General features: G+C 38.6%; 1 protein-coding gene across 3 annotated transcripts in view; it reads right to left on the bottom strand.

Moving 5' to 3' along the window:
- Window positions 1-658: 658 nt before the first annotated feature.
- CABCOCO1 (ciliary associated calcium binding coiled-coil 1) overlaps window positions 659-18,386 on the bottom strand; it is a 144,916-nt gene continuing 127,188 nt past the window's right edge. Inside the window, exons 7-9 of one of the 3 annotated variants that reach the window (XR_009497899.1) lie at window positions 17,969-18,109; window positions 11,063-11,188; window positions 659-786 (exon numbers count right to left, since the gene is read on the bottom strand). Coding sequence is in view for 1 of the 3 variants with exons in the window: in XM_059899483.1 (XP_059755466.1) it covers window positions 12,958-13,032; window positions 17,969-18,109 (216 nt within the window). In the remaining 2 variants the exon portion in view is untranslated. Of the gene's footprint in view, window positions 787-1,669; window positions 5,495-11,062; window positions 11,189-11,225; window positions 13,033-17,968; window positions 18,110-18,386 lie in introns of those variants that run through there. The other 2 variants (XR_009497898.1, XM_059899483.1) reach the window with 2 other exon arrangements.

The raw sequence follows: 18,386 nt of genomic DNA, 5'->3' as shown, positions 1-18,386 counted from the left end.
TTCATGCTCATCAAGATCGATATTTATGATGTGGAAATTGTCAGGTTTGAAAGCCACATGTACCATGTTAGAAAAAGTAGAGAAAAATATGGAATGGCAGAGAGAGAGTGAGTGAATGAGTGAGTGGCATATTGCTTGCCATTTACCAAAAATGAATTTTGATATCTAAAAATTTAAGGTACTCCTGAGGTGTTAAATGGGAGCTGTGCAATGCTTCTTCATATATTTGAATCAATTTTAGGCAGTTCCTGATATAGTCATGTATAAAATACTTTCATTTCTGCATTTCTCTTTATGGATTTCTTTGGCTTCAAATACCCTACAAATATACAGCATTTGGAAATTCCAGAATTGATGAAATTAAAAACTTTTTCATTATTGCTGACCATTTGTACTTATTCTTTAATTTTTTAAATTTGTGAATTATTTTTTCAGATTCCTTCTAACTTCCTATTGCATTGTTAGCATTTTTTGTATTGATTTTTAAGAGCTGTTTATATATTAAAGTTATTAACTTCACATCTGTCACACATCTTGCTGAAAGTATTTTTCTCAGTTTTTTGTTTTATTTTTATTTATGGTAAATTTTCTTTTACATGAAGTTCAGAATTCTTCTGTAGTTAAAATTATTCTTCTTGCCTGTTCTTGTCTTTGTAATGTTATTTCATTTCTTTTATTTGTTAAGCCCTCTGTATCACGAGATCAGGAAAAGAGTCATTCATACTTTCTTCTAGTTATTTTGTAGTTTTAATATTTGCATTTAATGCTTTAACTCGTTGGTATACTCTGTGAAATGTAACATATAAAACACACACATATAACATATAAACATTTTTCCTCAAATAATTAATTGTCCCAGCATCATTTCTTATAGATTCCTTTACTTTCCCATTGGTTTATCAAGTATATCATAAGTACCCTTTATTGTACACTGAGATACTGTGCTAAATATTTTAATGAATTTTAAATTTTAATGAATGTAGACTTCATTTGATCCTTACAATAAAATTCTTGTATAGTTATTTTTATTCCCATTTTACAGATGAGTGAACTGAGACTTAGATAGCTAATAATGCTTGTCTACAAAAGGCAGATCTGAGAGGGGAATCTCAGGATTTAAGTGCCTCCAAATTCATAGACTCAGCCGCCCAAGTAAATTTCACCATAAGACAGATACTGAGTATTATGGCTCTTTGGGGGTTCTTTATTCTGTTTTACTAATTTGGCTGCTATTTTTGCACTAATATCATACTTTAAAGTATTTCAGCTTTGTAACGTTTTTAAATCAGAAAACCATCTCCCCTTGTTACTGTTGCAGTATTCATGTTGACCTCAGACTAGCATTAGTAAATACAAATCCTAAGATTTTTCAATGGAATTACACTTAAAATGACATCTTTACAGTATTTAAATTTTGTATCAAGCAAAATGCCCATTAGGACAGTTTTATATTTTTCTTCACATGGGTCCTTTACATTTTCTATTTTCACCTTAAATATTTTGTATGTTTGTTACTACTGTAATAGATTTTTTTCCCCATTATATTTTCTAACCATTATTAATTTGTAAAAAATCTATTTTTAGTCTTTATTTTTTATCTGACTTCTTATTTTTTTAGAATAGATTTTCTCATGAGTTTTCAATGTATACAATCTTATAATCTACAAATAATAATTATTTTAGCTTTGTGTTAATTATACTTTTAACTTCCTTATGTTGTCGTATTGCAGGGGTAGGAAAAGCAAAATACCAGTGGTGAAAACAGCCAGCCTGTGTTGTCTACTTGCCTTCTCTTCCTTCTACAAAACATTCATGAAGTTCCTACTCTGTGCCAGGCACTGTGCTAGATCTTGCAGATAGAGCACAGAACAAGATAGAAACAGCTCCTGCCCTCCTCGAGGTACAGCCTGGGCAGGGAGACAAACATTAAACAGATAAATTATACGACTAATTCATTAATTCCAACCCTTATCTCACTTTTGACTTTAATGGAAATGCATCTGGTGTTTCGATCTAAGCCAATTTGAGATCTTCTTTAACCTGCTGTGTTCTTCTAAGGCTAGTTTGTAGTTTTTTAAAGTCGGGGATGTCCCTGGAATTTTAAGAAAAGGCTTCTCAACGTTGCCTTTTTTTTTTTTTTTAACCTATTGTCAATCCATCCATTTTATAAGCAATAAACCCAAGGCTCAGATGGGTAATGCAGCACGCCCAACATCCTGCAGTTTTTTGTGACAGAATCTTCCGTGGAATCCACCTTCTAGAAGTCATCTCAGGGGCTTCCTTGGTGGCGCAGCGGTTGAGAATCTGCCTGTCGATGCAGGGGGCACGGGTTCGAGCCCTGGTCTGGGAAGATCCCACATGCCGCGGAGCAACTAGGCCCGTGAGCCACAACTACTGAGCCTGCGCGTCTGGAGCCTGTGCTCTGCCACGATAGTGAGAGGCCCGCGCACCGCGATGAAGAGTGGCCCCCGCTTGCCGCAACTGGAGAAAGCCCTCGCACAGAAACGAAGACCCAACACAGCCAAAATTAAATAAATAAATAAATAGAAGTCATCTCAGTACCATCAGCGCAATGTGTCTATTCACCCAAAGCTATGCACTAGTGTATCCAACTCAGATTGGGAGCTTTTTCAGAATAGGAGCCGTTTCTGGGAAGCGTTCTGTGCTTCCCTGGGTCCAAACGGTACCCGATGCCTTCTAACGGTTGCTGCTGTAAAGACTCTCTACCAGAGAGGGCAGGGAAAATGGGTAACCCGGCTTCCAGTGGGTTGGTCCAGAAGCTGGCAAAAGGGCAATGACACTGAAAGGCTAGGGTGCAGCATCAACCTCTCAGAAGTGATGTGTACTTCTTGTTAGTTAAAAAAGTTAATAGGGAATTTATGGAAAATACAGAAAAAATTTAAAAATCACCTGCAACCTTACCATCAACAGATAACTCCCATTTTATTCAGATGCTTTATCTTTGCATATCATTTTTCCCCACAAAACACATATCATATTTAATGATAGATTTTCCCTCTAAATCATGAACAATTTCCCAAGTCTGTAATTGCATCATCTTTTTGTTTGTTTTGTCTCCTCAGTTTAGCCCTGGCCCTTGAGTTTTGCTTTGCAGTGCTCTGGTGATTCATCTGTCTATTCATTTTGAAATGGTTCTAACAAATAAAGGAGCCTATGAGGACACCTTGAATAAAGACACTTAACTGAATCTAAAATGGTCACACTTGGTTGAATGAATGATGACCTTGTCATCAAAATTTCAGCAGAAAGGAAATGGTACTAATAATTCAATATGAGTCTAGCACCTTAAGAGATGAATAGATTTGGTTTCAAAAATTTCTAGCTAATTTTCATAGACATGTTGGAATGCAGTAGCTCCTTCTGTGGCAAACATTTAAAAAACCACACCCACACATAGAGATAATAATCAGCACCAGTAGCACAATCTTTGAAAAAGAAGAAAAAAATACCTTTTATCTATCTACCTACCTATCTATCCACCTAAATTTGGAATTGAAGAATGCTGAGAATGCTAGGACATTCCAAGGTATAAAACGTTATGGGGGCTTCCCTGGTGGCGCAGTGGTTGAGAATCCGCCTGCCAATGCTGGGGACATGGCTTCGAGCCCCGGTCTGGGAAGATCCCACATGCCGTGGAGCCTGCGCTCTAGAGCCCGCGTGCCGCAACTACTGGGCCCGCGCGCCTAGAGCCTGTGCTCTGCAACGGGAGAAGCCCCCGCAATGAGAAGCCCGTGCACCGCAGCAAAGAGTAGCCCCGATTCGCCGCAACTAGGCAAAGTCCACGCACAGCAACAAAGACCCAACGCAGCCCAAAATAAATAAAAATAAAATAAACAAATTTTTAAAAATATTTTTTAAAAAACCCCCCAAAAAAAAGTTACAGAGGAAAGATCATTTGGTGGAGTAGAAATGGCAGTGACCTGCCCAAAAGCCATCTACATTTTTTTCCCTCTGGAAGGGAATCCCAGTTTTGTTCAGCTGTGGCTGACCAGTGTTTCAGGGCCACGCCCCCCACCCCAGCTGGTGCATCCTGACTCACCTAAGTCAATCCTGACCATTCTACTTCCCTTACCAGCATCTGGTTTAGGGTTGATCATGTGACACAACTCTGGCCAATCGGACACAGGAGAAACTCTACTGGCAGGCTTTGGGAAAAGTTTTTCTGCTTGTTAAAACGAAATGTAAGAGAAGAAAACATTTGTGAGGACGTAATTGTCATCTTGGGATTAGGAGGGGACAACTCAGGACAAAAGCCAAGGTGCTGAAGAGGACACCACAGACAGAAATGATCTGGGTCCTTGATGATGTCACTGAGGCTCCCTACCTCTGAACTTCTTTTTTGTAAGATTATGTAGTGTATTTTTATAATTTTTTGAGCCATTTTGAGTTTAGGATTTTATTGACTTGTAGCCGAGAGCATCCTAACTGACACAGGTGGTCACCAATACCAAGTAAACAACTGGTGACTGAACATGTTTAAGGGAGGGAAAAAATAAGTTCTTTCTACTTCCAACTCTGTCTATGATCTGACTGTGCTGTTTATTTTAACCTATGGACTGCGAACTACCCAAATCAGAAATAATACTTCTGAAATAAATATTAGTCTTTAGAACTGGATATAGTTAACATCAAGTAGCCAACGTATCAATATTTGCTCTAGTAGGGGCCTTAGCCAGGTTCTAGAGTAGGCATCTAGTAAATAATTTTTAGTGAATCAAGGAGTATTTCAGCTGAGGAAATTACCTTGGCCTAAGGGAAAAACTATTAGCAAATTAATAATCTAGAGTCTTGTTTATACTTATTATATTAGAGAAATCCCAAGCCATCCATGGACATTTAAAAAATTACTAGCCTCACTTAAAGTAGGAAGTATTGAAGGTGTGGCCTCTCGTGGGAGTTTCCTGAGTGTGTAGTTCATCATACTTAAGAGGCTCAGTCAATTATTTCATAGAATGTCAGTTTAGGAGGGACTGTGGGCTTATATAAGCTAAGAAGTAATTACTTTATGCAATAAAACTATAAGCAGGTCCCTAGGTAATGAATTTGCTGGTTGTTCTCCCAGTTTACAGACATTGACCCATATGACACATGCTACATATGCATAAACACAGAGAGACATATTCATTGAGTTAATTAGGGCAGGCTTAACTGCAGCAACAGACAGACCCAAGAGTGAAGTCACTCTCAGAAATGGAAGTTTCTTGCCCCCTCATATGACAGTCTGGGCATGTGATCTGAGTTGGTAAGTGTCACCTGTCATGTGGCCCTTCAGGAACCCAGGCAGACAGCTGCTCTATCACCTTTGAGTCGTCACTCTCCTTGCTGCCATCCGGCCAGCAGAGAGGGAGGGGAGAGAATGTGGAAGAGGTATGGTCTGGTCCTGAGCCATACCCTTCAAGCAGCACATTTCACTTGTACTCACATTCTGCTGGCTGGAACTTGGTCCCATAGTCACACCTCACTGCAAAGGGATCTGGAAAATGGAGATCAGCCATGTGCTTAGCAATAATAGGAGAATGGGTTTGCTGGACCGCTTCTGACATGTGGGGTGTCATGGAAAGAGGACCAGGGACCTCATCCTGCCTGGTCCCTTCTCCCCACTGCAGTTAAGAGTCCTCTTTGCATAGTTCAAAGGTGCTTGTCCGTCACCAGCCACCTGCAAGTCTCTGCTGAAAACCCTTCAATAACTTACTGTATTCAGGATAGAGACAAAACTCTTTATCCCGACATACAGGCGCTGCATAATCTAATATCCTTAACCTATTCGTTTTCAACTTTGGAAAATGCCCCTTTTCCCTTTCAAGGCTCTAGCCACACAGGCCCCCTTTCACATCCTCTGTTTCCCGTGTTCTCTTTTCATAGGGATTTTGCACTTGCTGTTCCCTTTGCCTAAAAACTCTTTTCTCCCTTCTTTGCCTAATTAGTGCCTACTCACCCTTTAAATGTGACTCTCCCAGGGGAACTTTCCTTGATTTGTTCAAATTCCTCTAAATCAGCTCTCATTGTGGAGTAGAACTCCCTGCCCGACAGCACCCATTACAGTTATTCTTTTATAATTGTTTGTGTGATTGATTAAAATCTACCTCTTCCACTAGATTATAAACTCCATGAGGTCAGTGGTTATGTCTGTTTCTGTTTGTGAATGCTTAGCCTAGTTTCTTACCCACAAAAGATACTCAGTAAATATTTGTTGAATATAAGCATACTTGAATGAATGAAGAACTGATAGTTTGGGCCCTGCCACAAATTAGCCATGTCATCAAAGAGGTTTTTACTATTTGGGGCCTTAGTTTCTTCATCTGGAGAGGATTGAACTAGATGATGTTTAAGACTTTCGTCACCATGGTCCTATGGTCCGAGTATTTTAAAATTGAATCCTGTGGGTCACTATGGTTGTTCAATCACTCAGCTATGTTTCCTAAGTTCCTAAGTTCTGGATCTGGCAAGTAGAATAGAAACATATTTTATTCTTTCGTCCTGAATTTTTAATTATTACAAATTCAGGGCAAACTTTAACTTTATCCTAATCCTTGAAGTCCAATCACAGCTGAAAGGGGATTGGATAACGTTAATAAAAAATAAGAGAATCAATGGTTATACAGAAAAAGACAAGGAAATAAAATCCATAAATATGTTGTTAGTCATTGTGGGATTAACTCCCGTATGGGACTGGAAGATGGGTACTATGTTACTTTTATTCTGTTTGAGTTTGGGCCTTGGTTTTATGAAGGTCATGTTTTGACGGTGACTGAACATAAATGTTCACTGGTATAAGAACAAGGGCTGGTTTTTCCTCCTTTTGATTTTGAGATGGGTATTCAATGAAAATATTAATACCTAGGCTATTTAACCCTTTCTAGATGATAGGATGACAGGTGACCATTACCAAGCTTGATTTCAAGTTGCTGGATAGCCTCAATTCCATGAACTCCATGAAGTCAAGGACCTTATCTGTCTTATTTCATCCCAGTACCTAGAAGGTGCCCTGAATAAATAACAGGTTAAATTAAAAAAAAAAGAGAAACAAACACCAAAATGACCATTGGAGACTTCTGCACTCAACATTCCCTGAAGCTAAAAATTAAATCACACAAAACTCTGGCAGCTCTGACAAAAAAGTGATGAACTGATCTCCACTGAGGGTACTTCCATGAATGAGAGAGGGACCCTAAAAGCAAAATAAATTTTTAGTATTCTCTCTTCATTTTGAAATTTGAATTCCAACAAGATGGTATTATTTTGATTTAGATTCCTTTTTGCTTAGGAAACCTAAATTAATAGGTATTTTGGCTGCTACAAAGAGGTCCTGACTTCTCTTATTTAACAAATCAATGTCCAGGAAAAAAAAAAAAGACTTTGATGTCCAGAAGAGGGCCGGCTTCCTGAGACTCTGAAACTTGAGATGTCACAAGTATTTCTCCTCTACAACTGTTGGGAAAAGGAGCACGTTTCTTCTCTAGGGGAACTGAAGCATAATGAAATGCAATCTAAGAACATGCAAACTTATTATCTAGCAGGACGGTTGAATGGTTCCAATCAAATGGAGGAGGGAAAGAGGGGCTTTATATTTGGATTTTGGAAAAATGACTCCACAGCTATATTTAGGCACAAAGGTGCCTGCAAATACCTGAAATAGTGGCAGTCTGTGGCTTGTCTGTAACATAGTGAATATATTTTCTCTTTGAGACTTTTCATGGGGGTGAGTAAAAAATCACCCCAAATTATTCCTGCAAATGGAAAGACGCTATCTTACTGTGGATGCTAAGAGAAAGGTTAAGTGCGAGGTTGTCTGAGTGCGAGGTTGGTACGGTTTTCAGCTGGCTCCCCAGAGCGCTGCCTTTGTGCCAAAGAGTGCTTCGAGTAGGTGGACCCTGCGACTTTAAAAAAGTCAAAAATTGTCTTTATTTCTCCCACTCTTAGAAATTGCTAAGAAGTGGAGCTATAGCTTTTATGAGAATACTCTCTTCCACGTCTCCAATGTATAGACGTCCTGGCACCAGGGAGATGACCTTTTTAAAAATACTGATCTGACGTCACTTGCTACTTAAAACTTATCAACACGTTCCCACTGCTTTTAGGTTAAAAGTAAAAATCCGTAATGTGGGCTACAGGTCCCCGAGAGAGCTCTGGCTGTGACCCATCGTTCAGCCTCACCCTGTGTCCCAGGGACTTTGCACGTGCTTCTTTCTCTGCCTGAAATCCATCTTCCGCCACCTTCTTCTGTCTAGTTAAATTCTACCTATCCCTGAGATCACAGGCCAAGTGGCAAAACTCACAGGAAGCTTACCTGACTTCCCAGACTAGATCAAGCTCCTTTGTTCAATACTCTTATAATTCCCTGAAGCTTGTCTTTATCACAGTTAGTATTAGCTGTCTCCCTCTCCTAGATTACTAGGGCAGAGACCATGTCTGTTTGGCTCACTACTAAATGCCCTGGCACGTGGTAGGTACTCAATGAATATACAGCACACAAATGAATGAACGAATGGATCTGGGTTATACATTCCATCCCTGCATAAATTTTCTAAATATTTAATATGCTTACAATACAAGCAAGTTTGTTACCTTATTATAACTAAAAACAAAAAGAAAGGTCAGTTTTCATTTTGTTTCATATCAACTATGAGATAGCTAGATGAAGGTAAAGGTTAAGTATATGGGTTTTGTCATCACACAGGCCTAAGTTCAAAACCTGGTTCTACCACTTTACTTGCTGTGTAATCATGGGAAAGTTACTTAAATTTTTTCTAGGTTCCAGTTTCCTCATCTGTAAAATAGGTCAGACCTGGATTTCAAGCCCTGATCCATCTATCAATTATCAATTGTGCAATTTGGTTCAAGTTAATAATCTCTCAATAAATAAATTAAAAAAAAAAAAAGTGACTTCCCTGGTGGTGCAGTGGTTAACAATCTGCCTGCCAATGCAGGGGACACGGGTTCGAGCCCTGGTCTGGGAAGATTCCACACGCCGTGGAGCAACCAAGCCCGTGCGCCACAACTACTGAGCCTGTGCTCTAGAGCCTGCGAGCCACAACTACTGAGCCCTCGTGCCACAACTACTGAAGCCCACGTGCCAAGAGCCCATGCTCCGCAACAAGAGAAGCCACTGCAATGAGAAGCCCGTGCATTGCAATGAAGAGTAACCCCCACTCACCGCAACTAGAGAAAAGCCCGCGTGCAGCAATGAAGACCCAATGCAGCCAAAAATTAAAAAAAAAAAATCTCTCTAAGCTTCAGGCTCCTTAACTATAAAACGAGGCCAATAATATCTATCTGTTTATCTCTTAGGGTTATTAGGGGGATTAATACACATACACACATATATATGTATATATTTAAATCTGCTTATAAACATATGGAAGGTGCTCAGTCCTTGTGGAGTAAAACAATAAAAGCAAATTAAAACAATAGTTTGACAGTATTTTCTATCTATCAGGATACTAAAGATAAAAAATTGGCCAATGCATCTGTTAGTAATGATGTAGAGAAAGAGTTATCATATGCTGTTGGTAAAATATCCTTGGAAGGCACTTTGACATATCTATCAAAACTGGAAACGCAACTAAATTTGACCTAGAAATTTCCCTCTCTAGGAATTCATCCTTTACGTTTAATCATACATGTTCACACAGATTGTGATAGCAAAGTACTGAAAACAATAAAAAGTTCATAGATAGAACTACTTAAAAAGTTATGGGGATGGAGTTAGAGTCTGTCATACAGAGTGAAGTAAGTCAGAAAGAGAAAAACAAATACAGTATGCTAACACATATATATGGAATCTAAGGAAAAAAGAAAAAAAAAAGGCCATGAAGAACCTAGTGGCAAGATGGGAATAAAGACACAGACCTACTAAAGAATGGACTTGAGGATATGGGGAGGGGGAGGGGTGAGATGTGACAGGATAAGAGAGTGTCATGGACATATATACACTACCAAATGTAAAATAGATAGCTAGTGGGAAGCAGCCGCATAGCACAGGGAGATCAGCACAGTGCTTTGTGACCGCCTGGGGGGGGTGGGATGGGGAGGGTGGGAGGGAGGGAGATGCGGGAGGGAGGAGATATGGGAACGTGTGTATATCTGTAGCTGATTCACTTTGTTATAAAGCAGAAACTAACACACCATTGTGAAGCAATTATACTTCAATAAAGATGTTTAAAAAAAAAATCAAAAAAATAAAAACTAAAAAATAAAACAAAACAACAACAACAACAACAAAAAAGTTATGGAATTGCTAAAATAAAATACTGTATGGTCGTAAAAAGTACTGATAGAGAATTATCTTAAGATATATTGTTTGACGAAAAAAGCAATGTAAAGAACAATTCAAATTGTGTTTAAAAAAAAAAGACCCCTCTATACAAGCATCCAATTGTTTAAATGGGCAAAAAATTGTTTAAATGGGCAAACATTTTCCTACGGACTTACTGGAAGCTGTGGTTGCCTCATGGGAAGAGAAATGAGGGTACCTAGCTAGGGTGAAATTTATTTTTATTTTTTTATTTTTTGGCTGTGTTGGGTCTTCATTGCTGCTCTAGTTGCAGCGAGCTGGGGCTACTCCTCCTTGCGGTGCACGGGCTTCTCATTGCGGTGGCTTCTCCTGTTGCAGAGCACGGGCTCTAGGGTGCACAGGCTTCAGTAGTTATGGCACGTGGACTCAGTAGTTGTGGCTCACGGGCTCTAGAGCGCAGGCTCAGTAGTTGTGGCGCACAGGCTTAGTTGCTCCGCGGCATGTGGGATCTTCCCGTCCCAGGGCTTGAACCCGTGTCCCCTGCATTGGCAGGCGGATTCTTAACCACTGCGCCACCAGGGAAGCCCAGACATTTATTTTTCATCGTCTACACTTTTTTTGGTAACGGAGTGCATATATTCCTTTATCAACAAAATTAATTTAAAGAGCAGAGACTGTGAATTAGCTACTGCCACTACAATTGCTCTTTCTCCTATCATTATTAGATGTTACAGCCAGGCTGCCTGAGGGATCCCTGGGCTGCTCCAACATGAAAGATGTAAGAAAACAGGGTGGCAAAGTAGTTACCATGGGAGGATGTATCGATCCACAAGTTCCAGTGGAGAGACAGAGATGGCTGGGAATTCTGGCAAAGAGGCTGATCCAATAACTGGACAGTGGGTATTAGGGATGGGCAATGGTTTTTGGGTTATCCTAGGAGGTAAACAGAAACCAAATCTTAGAACAAACATCCTTTAAAACGAATTTATTGAGTTCTCATAACTACCTCAAAAATAAGTATTATCCTCATTTAATAGATGAGCAATTAGAGGGTGAACAGCCTGTCCAAGGTCACACACAAGTCAGGTGAAGCTACCCTACCATCAGACCCTGGGAGTCTTACTCCAGAGGCAGGCTTTCCGCATGCTTATAGGATAGTGTCTTTGTGTAGTTTTTAGGGATCTTACTGCTATTTTTTATTCAGTTTTAAACTCTTGGTACCCTTGCTCAAAATAAGAACTCTTTATTAGAAATGGAGGTCCACTCTGTGCCAACGATTGCATTTGAAGCTGTGTTTGGTGATTTCGAGAAGCTCCTTTATTCCCTATTTGTGGTTTCTCTAGTTTCACCTCTGTTTTCTCTGGAAAAAGACTGTTTGGCGAAATTGAGGCTTGTGAGCCCTCCTAGCGATCTCCTATGGCCATCGGCATTTTCAGTTAGGAAGGGCAGCTCAAGGAAGAGACACCTCGGCACATCTCCCGGCCTTCCAGACTCGGAACTGCACGAACAGTAAACACGGTTTCATCTTAAGGACTTCTCTTATTTTGATGATCAGTGTAGTTAAAAAAATATCAAATGCTGCCGGATCTGTCTCGGCCCCAGATGAATACATTTTGGGCAAATCCCTTTGGTACAGATAGAGTAAGTAGGTAAGGTTATAGCACAAGGCCAGAGCACCGACAGAACATATTCGACCAAGTGCCACCCAGATGCAAGTACATCTGGTTCCAGTATAAACTGGAAACTTCTTGGAGGAATGGTCCCCTCCTAGCAAGGCTCTACCCTCTAGAATACTCAGAAGTCTCAGAAATTGGGAAAGGGCCGAGGTAGTAGTTAATTTAGTTTATCCAACTAGGGACAATCAGTCAGCAAATGGATATTTTCTTTTGAAATTATATTTTAATAAAGGTATTTAAAGGCTTGAGATGTTTTCAATCACTCTACTGCAATATAATGGTTAATTTTAAGAGCTCTGTGAGTTTGATTTGTATTTAAGATTTTTACAATCTATATATAGGTTGGTCTTTAATAACCATTTATACATTGCTTCTTTTTATATAGGTCATGTATTCTCCTGGGAGAGTAACAAGATTAGAAATAACAAATACAGTACAGAATAAATTAAAGTGCTTCAAACTGCATTATATAATTTCAGAAAATTGGTTTCACACTGAAACATTTAAATAAGAAAACCAACTGATTTAAGGAGGAAAAAACCCCTAGTATATGCATTTGAATTGCTATTGTTTAGCAAGTTTTATCCTCAGCAGTGTGGTGTTGGTCTATGTTCACAAAGCTTCAGCAATGTGGCAGTTCATTTGGGTCAATACGGAAAAAATTATTATTATTTTTCTTTATTTTAAAAAGTTGACTTCATTCTCCTTGAAGATGATTAACATTTACTAATCAAAATGTCAAAGGAGTATTGTAAAAGTAATTGTATCTTTATATATAATTCTCCAAACTCTTATATACAAAATGTTCTTATTACACACAGTGTAATAAATTCAGAGGCTGTTATGGGACAGGAGGTAGCAAAATTGGGGCCAATACTTTTCTAATTAGTTAGGATAATAAAAAGTGGGGCTTGGTTTTCCTGTCCCAGCTAAATGAAAGCGATCTGGTGCTCTAGAGAGTCTATTATTCTGGCTGGTTTTATTTGTTTCTGTGAAGTTTAGCATCACTCTCCTTGTTTGGAGCCCTCAGGCCTTTTTCAATTTTTCTATTCGTGCATTAAAGGCCTCTTCCTGTATTTGCAGCTTTTCGTTTATCTTGGTCTGTGAAGACAATCATAAAAAAGTGGTTATGATGGAGCTATCTTTTGCTGCACATTGTCTTTGTGGTTTTGACATACTATAGTGCCTAAAGACAGACATTATCCCTCACACACCTTCCTGTTTTGCAGACACAGCTGTGTTTCAGCCTGTAGTGATGTGATAACACTTTATCATATTTCTCTGCACATTCCCAATGTATAGCATGTCTGCTATGAACAGGAAGTGGTATTTGGACAGCCATTTTTCACATAGCCTTGTGTTAGAAGATAGGCTAATTTATCTGCATTTTCAGACAGACTTTACCAATAAGCACCGAATCAGAATAACTGCTCTAGGCTCAGTTATTGCAGTGTTGTTTGTACTGCCACTCCTTCGCAATGGATGTTTTTGTCTCCTGTGTAGTACATTCTAAATGAGATCCCAGAAACCTTCTGTTGTGAAATAACAACACAAATAATTTCACAATTAGAATGATTCTCATAATTAAAGAGTATCCTTCACACATATAACTCCTGGAATTATGCCACTTTGTGGTACAGTTTTGGTAGAAAAAAGTAAGCAGTTGCTGACAGGCTTTAGTGTTTGCAGTGGCGGTGATAGCATTTAGCTTCCGGCAGAGATATTCTGTGGACTAACATTGCTACCTGCATAATTCCAAAAATATTTTCACATTATCTGAACATTTGTAGCCCTGGAAATGTCTTCCTTTTTTCATGATGGGTTATAAAACTATGTATAGAGAAACCAGTGGTGGGGCATGGTAAAACTGGTGTTTTTGTTTAGGTGATTTAAAATAGTTGACAAGTGTATGAGGAGTAGTTCATACACATAAATGTTAATAAGTAATTTGAAGTTTAAAATATTAATGTCTATAACCTAATTTGAGGACATCAGGGTAACTGTATTTTGAGAAATGTATTATTTTCGTTTATATAGAAGAAATTTAAAAAATCAAACACTGTTTTTGGTCCAGATATAACTTCATTCTTATTTCTTTATTTATAAATGTAATTATAATAGGTAGTTTTCAAAGGTCCACCTGGTTGCCTTATCTGATGAGATTTTCAGTTCAGAGTTGCTATTTCTGAAAAGATCACATTGGTGTCAATAATTCTGGGTTCTCGTGTGAGTATCGATCTTTTTTGGCTCAAGTTTGATTATCAAGCCCTGGGGTCAAGTCTGGCCTCTAGCTTCTCATCTTTTCCTTTCTTGGTGGCTGGGTGAAGGAGGCAATGAGGGATGAACATGGTCCTCCGGGTTACAAAAGAACTGTCATATTTCAGGGGCCAGTAATCCCCGCAGGCACAATTCTAGAAGAGCTGAAAGAAGCCAGGGTCTAGGAGTGTGGTGACCTAGGGATTAGTTTAGCTCTGTGGCCTTGGGCAAGCCACTCAACCACCTTTAGTTCTTATCTGAAAAGTTAAGCAGTTTAAAATTAATTATGTTAAATTTCACGTATGTTAGCTTTTAAATTCATAATTCCAACTGCTAATTTTGTGATATATTCACCGACGTTATACTATTTCATTAATAGGATGTTGTGATATGTTTTGAACATAGATTACTTCTGCTTCTTTACGGCATGCTATATATTAGACCATACAGGGAATGAAATGGTTTGAAGAAATGATCTTGTTACAATTCCAAAAGGATCGGGAAGCACTGCTCTAACTAGACAATTGACTCTCCCCGCTTTCAATTAATGTATTCTATATCCACCAATAATCTCATTTCTTTTCAACTAAGAACAGATGTATTATCATCTTCCAGCTTCTGTCTCATCAAGGTTTTCACGTTAACCTGGAGGTCTTTCTGGTATTTCACTGAGACAGAATTCACTGACACAGGTGTTTGCTCTGGGGAAAAGGCTCCTGAAGGTCAGGTGCACACCTGCTAGAGCTGACAGAGGGACATGTCTCAGATCTCTAGACCATGGTGATAGGGCGCTAGATGACAAGACTCCCCGTCTGGTCAAGAGCAGGTTGTCATTGGTCTATGGTGTATCCGTGTTAATCCTCAGAATATTGCTGACCAGACATGCTATCCTACAACCCCCAGGATAGGGTGTGGTTCCACTTCCTGTTAGGAAAGAATGAAAAATCCATGACCTGAGTTCAATACCCTTTCAGTGATCACTCCTTGAGGTGACTTCCCACTCAGCTTTTCTAACCTGGAAATTCAAGTTGACCTAAAAATACCTGTGCTCCCAAGATGGCAAACTTCCCTCAAGGTTTTCACATTATTTTGCCCTATTGCTTAGACAGGGCCAACAGCCAACATTTAATGTAAGAATTTAGTGCTAGCATTCATATTTCTCTAACATATAATTCTTTAAATATATTAAGATTTGCTCCATTGGGTATAATTTTTATTACACAACTCAGGGCCAAACTAAGTTCATTTTGAATGTATCTTTAAAATTAAAATACCTAAACTATATAAGCTTAAAATGTTTGCTCTATTCAGTATAATTTTAATTAACATCTCAGGGCCAAGATAACTTCATTCTTAATAAATTTCTAAAATTATAAAGTGAGTCAATGGGAAAGTAAGTAGATTAACATAAAAAATTTAAGGATTCACACTATTTTCAGAAATTTCTGAATTACAGAAAGTGAAATATGCCTGTAACCATGCTGGAGGAGAAGCTCTGAAAAAACTGTACTTAAAACATGAATTCTCTACTGCCTTTTCCTACAAAAATTATAATAAGAGTATGATTTTTAAATAAAGAAGGAGAAACAAGTATTGGAAAATTTAAAACATTTTACAAATAATAATTCATTAAATGTTCCTACAGCAAGTCAGTGTCTTCAAAAGGTTTGTATACACTGACCACTGACAAGTGGCTACCTTTGAACAGCTATGAGACAGTTTTAAGAGCCAAGAACACTGGAAGGAGGTTTTAGAAGTGGAAAATAACTTACCCATCTAAAACAGGGGGAGAAATTTAGGTAAGCAGAGAGCAATTACCCGACTTGGAATTTGACCAAGACACAAGAGTAAACACTGAAAAAGTGCCACACCACTGGAGTATTAAAAACCAAAGTAGTCTGGTCATGATATTAGACATTATGTGGTTTCTGTGGATAACACTGGAATTAGAACTAGAACCCAGTTCACAGCTCCCAATCAGGGCCTTTCATCAGTTTCTGACCCTGGAAACCCTGGACAAATGACAATCTTTCTGTGTCTCTAAATTTTCAATTTATTTATCGGGTAAGTGCCTGCCTAATTCACATGGAGTTTACTAGGATTTTTGAGAGAAAATATATAAAGGGGTTTGCTATCTTGAAACACTGTATCAATCCACATCACCACGCAATTTTATTGAAAAATTGGCAATAATTTGGCCCAGGCTAATGTCCATGAATCTACTTAACATGGAAATGATCAAGGCACCTGAAAGATCTGTATCCCTCACCTCTGGTCCAGGTTCTTTCTATGCCTAATTACATTTAGATGAGCCAGCTAATGGACTTCCAAGCTCAGTAAGGATGGCTGCAGGCCAGTGGGACAATAACACACACATATAGCAATCATATTCTTTCTGCTATAGACAGTAGTGATTTAAATGCTGCAGGCTTTAATTTAAAAAGTTTTTTTTCAATGAATAGTTAAAAACATACTGCTCACTACATGGAACATGGCCTTGGTAAGGATGTTTTCAATTTTGGGGGCCTGCAAACAATTCTATTACTGTCTAGTAGTCCTTCGGTGATAATTTCAGAGCCGCAGGATCACAAAGGAGCCCAGGGCCATGATTATACATAAACTATATTTAGATGAAATGTTATCAAATCTAAAAAGGAGATATGTTCTGAACTTAGCTTAGTTCAACTGCATTCTGCCCTTCTACACAGTAACCAGTTATTACATTCATGGGGTTGTTAACAATAAAGCTTTGTGTAAAATATGTCCTTTCACTATTTCTGGTAAACACTAAACACCCCTTATTAAGCCGAGGACTTTGGCTGATTCTGTTGGCATTGAATCATTAAATATTCATGTAAATAGTATATTAACATTTGATGATTAAACAACTAACAAGGTATGCTATTCCCAAGCTAATCTTTTGCTCCTTCTAAATTAGTTGTTAATACAGTGTGCTTTTTATATATAGTCTCATGTCCAGAAAACAACTAAATCTTTCCCTGAGATGCATTCATATTTTAAACATGCAGTATATTGTCCTACTGATTCATTGTTATTGCCACAAGAAATTATAAATCCTCTCAAAATATGGAAATCACTCATTTAATCATTTTGCCTAGGAAATGATGCAAGCCTTTGTGTTGAGGTAGAAATGTTTTTTTGTTTGTTTGTTTGTTTGTTTTTGGATGGGGAAAATATATTAAGCATAAAACTAAGCCAACTGATTCATCATTGGCAGTTGCTACTGAGATGGCTGTTGCCATCTCCATTTTCATGCAGCCATTGGTGTCAGTGATAACACCATTAATATACATAGCCATTAGCTATTAGTGGTATGTGAAAAGGAGCAAACCGTCTGAGAAGGAGCTCAAAGATATGAAAGCCTCTCGGTAGGAATTTGGTGAAAGGTCTTAGCTAAGAATTATGGTCTGAGCTTTAGTGTTTACTATTTAGAAATGTTCTCCCATTACTCTTGCATGAGCAATGGCTTACAATGTGACTGGGCACGAAGTCTTTATCATGTTATTTTTTGGGTCTCTATGCTGAATGATTCTGTAAACTGATAACGCACCACACTATGTGCTGTTGGTGAATTTATTTTGTGATCTTACTGAGTCTCAGATGACTCAACTGAGAGTTATGTGGAGATGTTAAATTGAACTCCTCCATCATCAGCATCACTCTTGCTGGCAGAGCGTGGGTAGTGTTTATAGACATTAAGGTTGAGGTTGGCTAATTAACCAGTAATAAAGTAAGTGAGCACACCATCAAGGCTGAGTACCTGAATGCTGATTAAAATGTCATCTGTGACTTGACCCAGCACCAATTTTATATCTTCAATGGTGAAACCAACTAATGGATCAGTCTCTGAAGTGTCAGCTTCTGGCTGGGACTCTTCAGGGCCTTGTTCTTGATTCAACCCCTAGAATATTAAAAGTAAACAACACTCAAGTGATTTCTGGAGCCTTTACTGATAGTAAAGGCTTCTCTTGGATAGTTTTCTATCAGAAATGATGTCAATCTGGAAGGATTTTGATTTGACGTTTTCCTGCATCTTCATTATTCATGAGCATCATGACAAATCAAGTAATGGTGCTTTTATCTACTCTGGGGAAAATGAAGGTGGAGACTGGGGAAGATGGAGTAGAAGTAATTAAAATTGCTGAACCACCCTCAGCTGGCCCACTTGTGAATCAACG

This window comes from Balaenoptera ricei, chromosome 16 (assembly GCF_028023285.1).
Source record: "Balaenoptera ricei isolate mBalRic1 chromosome 16, mBalRic1.hap2, whole genome shotgun sequence".
Taxonomy (NCBI): domain Eukaryota; kingdom Metazoa; phylum Chordata; class Mammalia; order Artiodactyla; family Balaenopteridae; genus Balaenoptera; species Balaenoptera ricei.
This window is presented reverse-complemented; position numbering and strand designations above follow the sequence as displayed.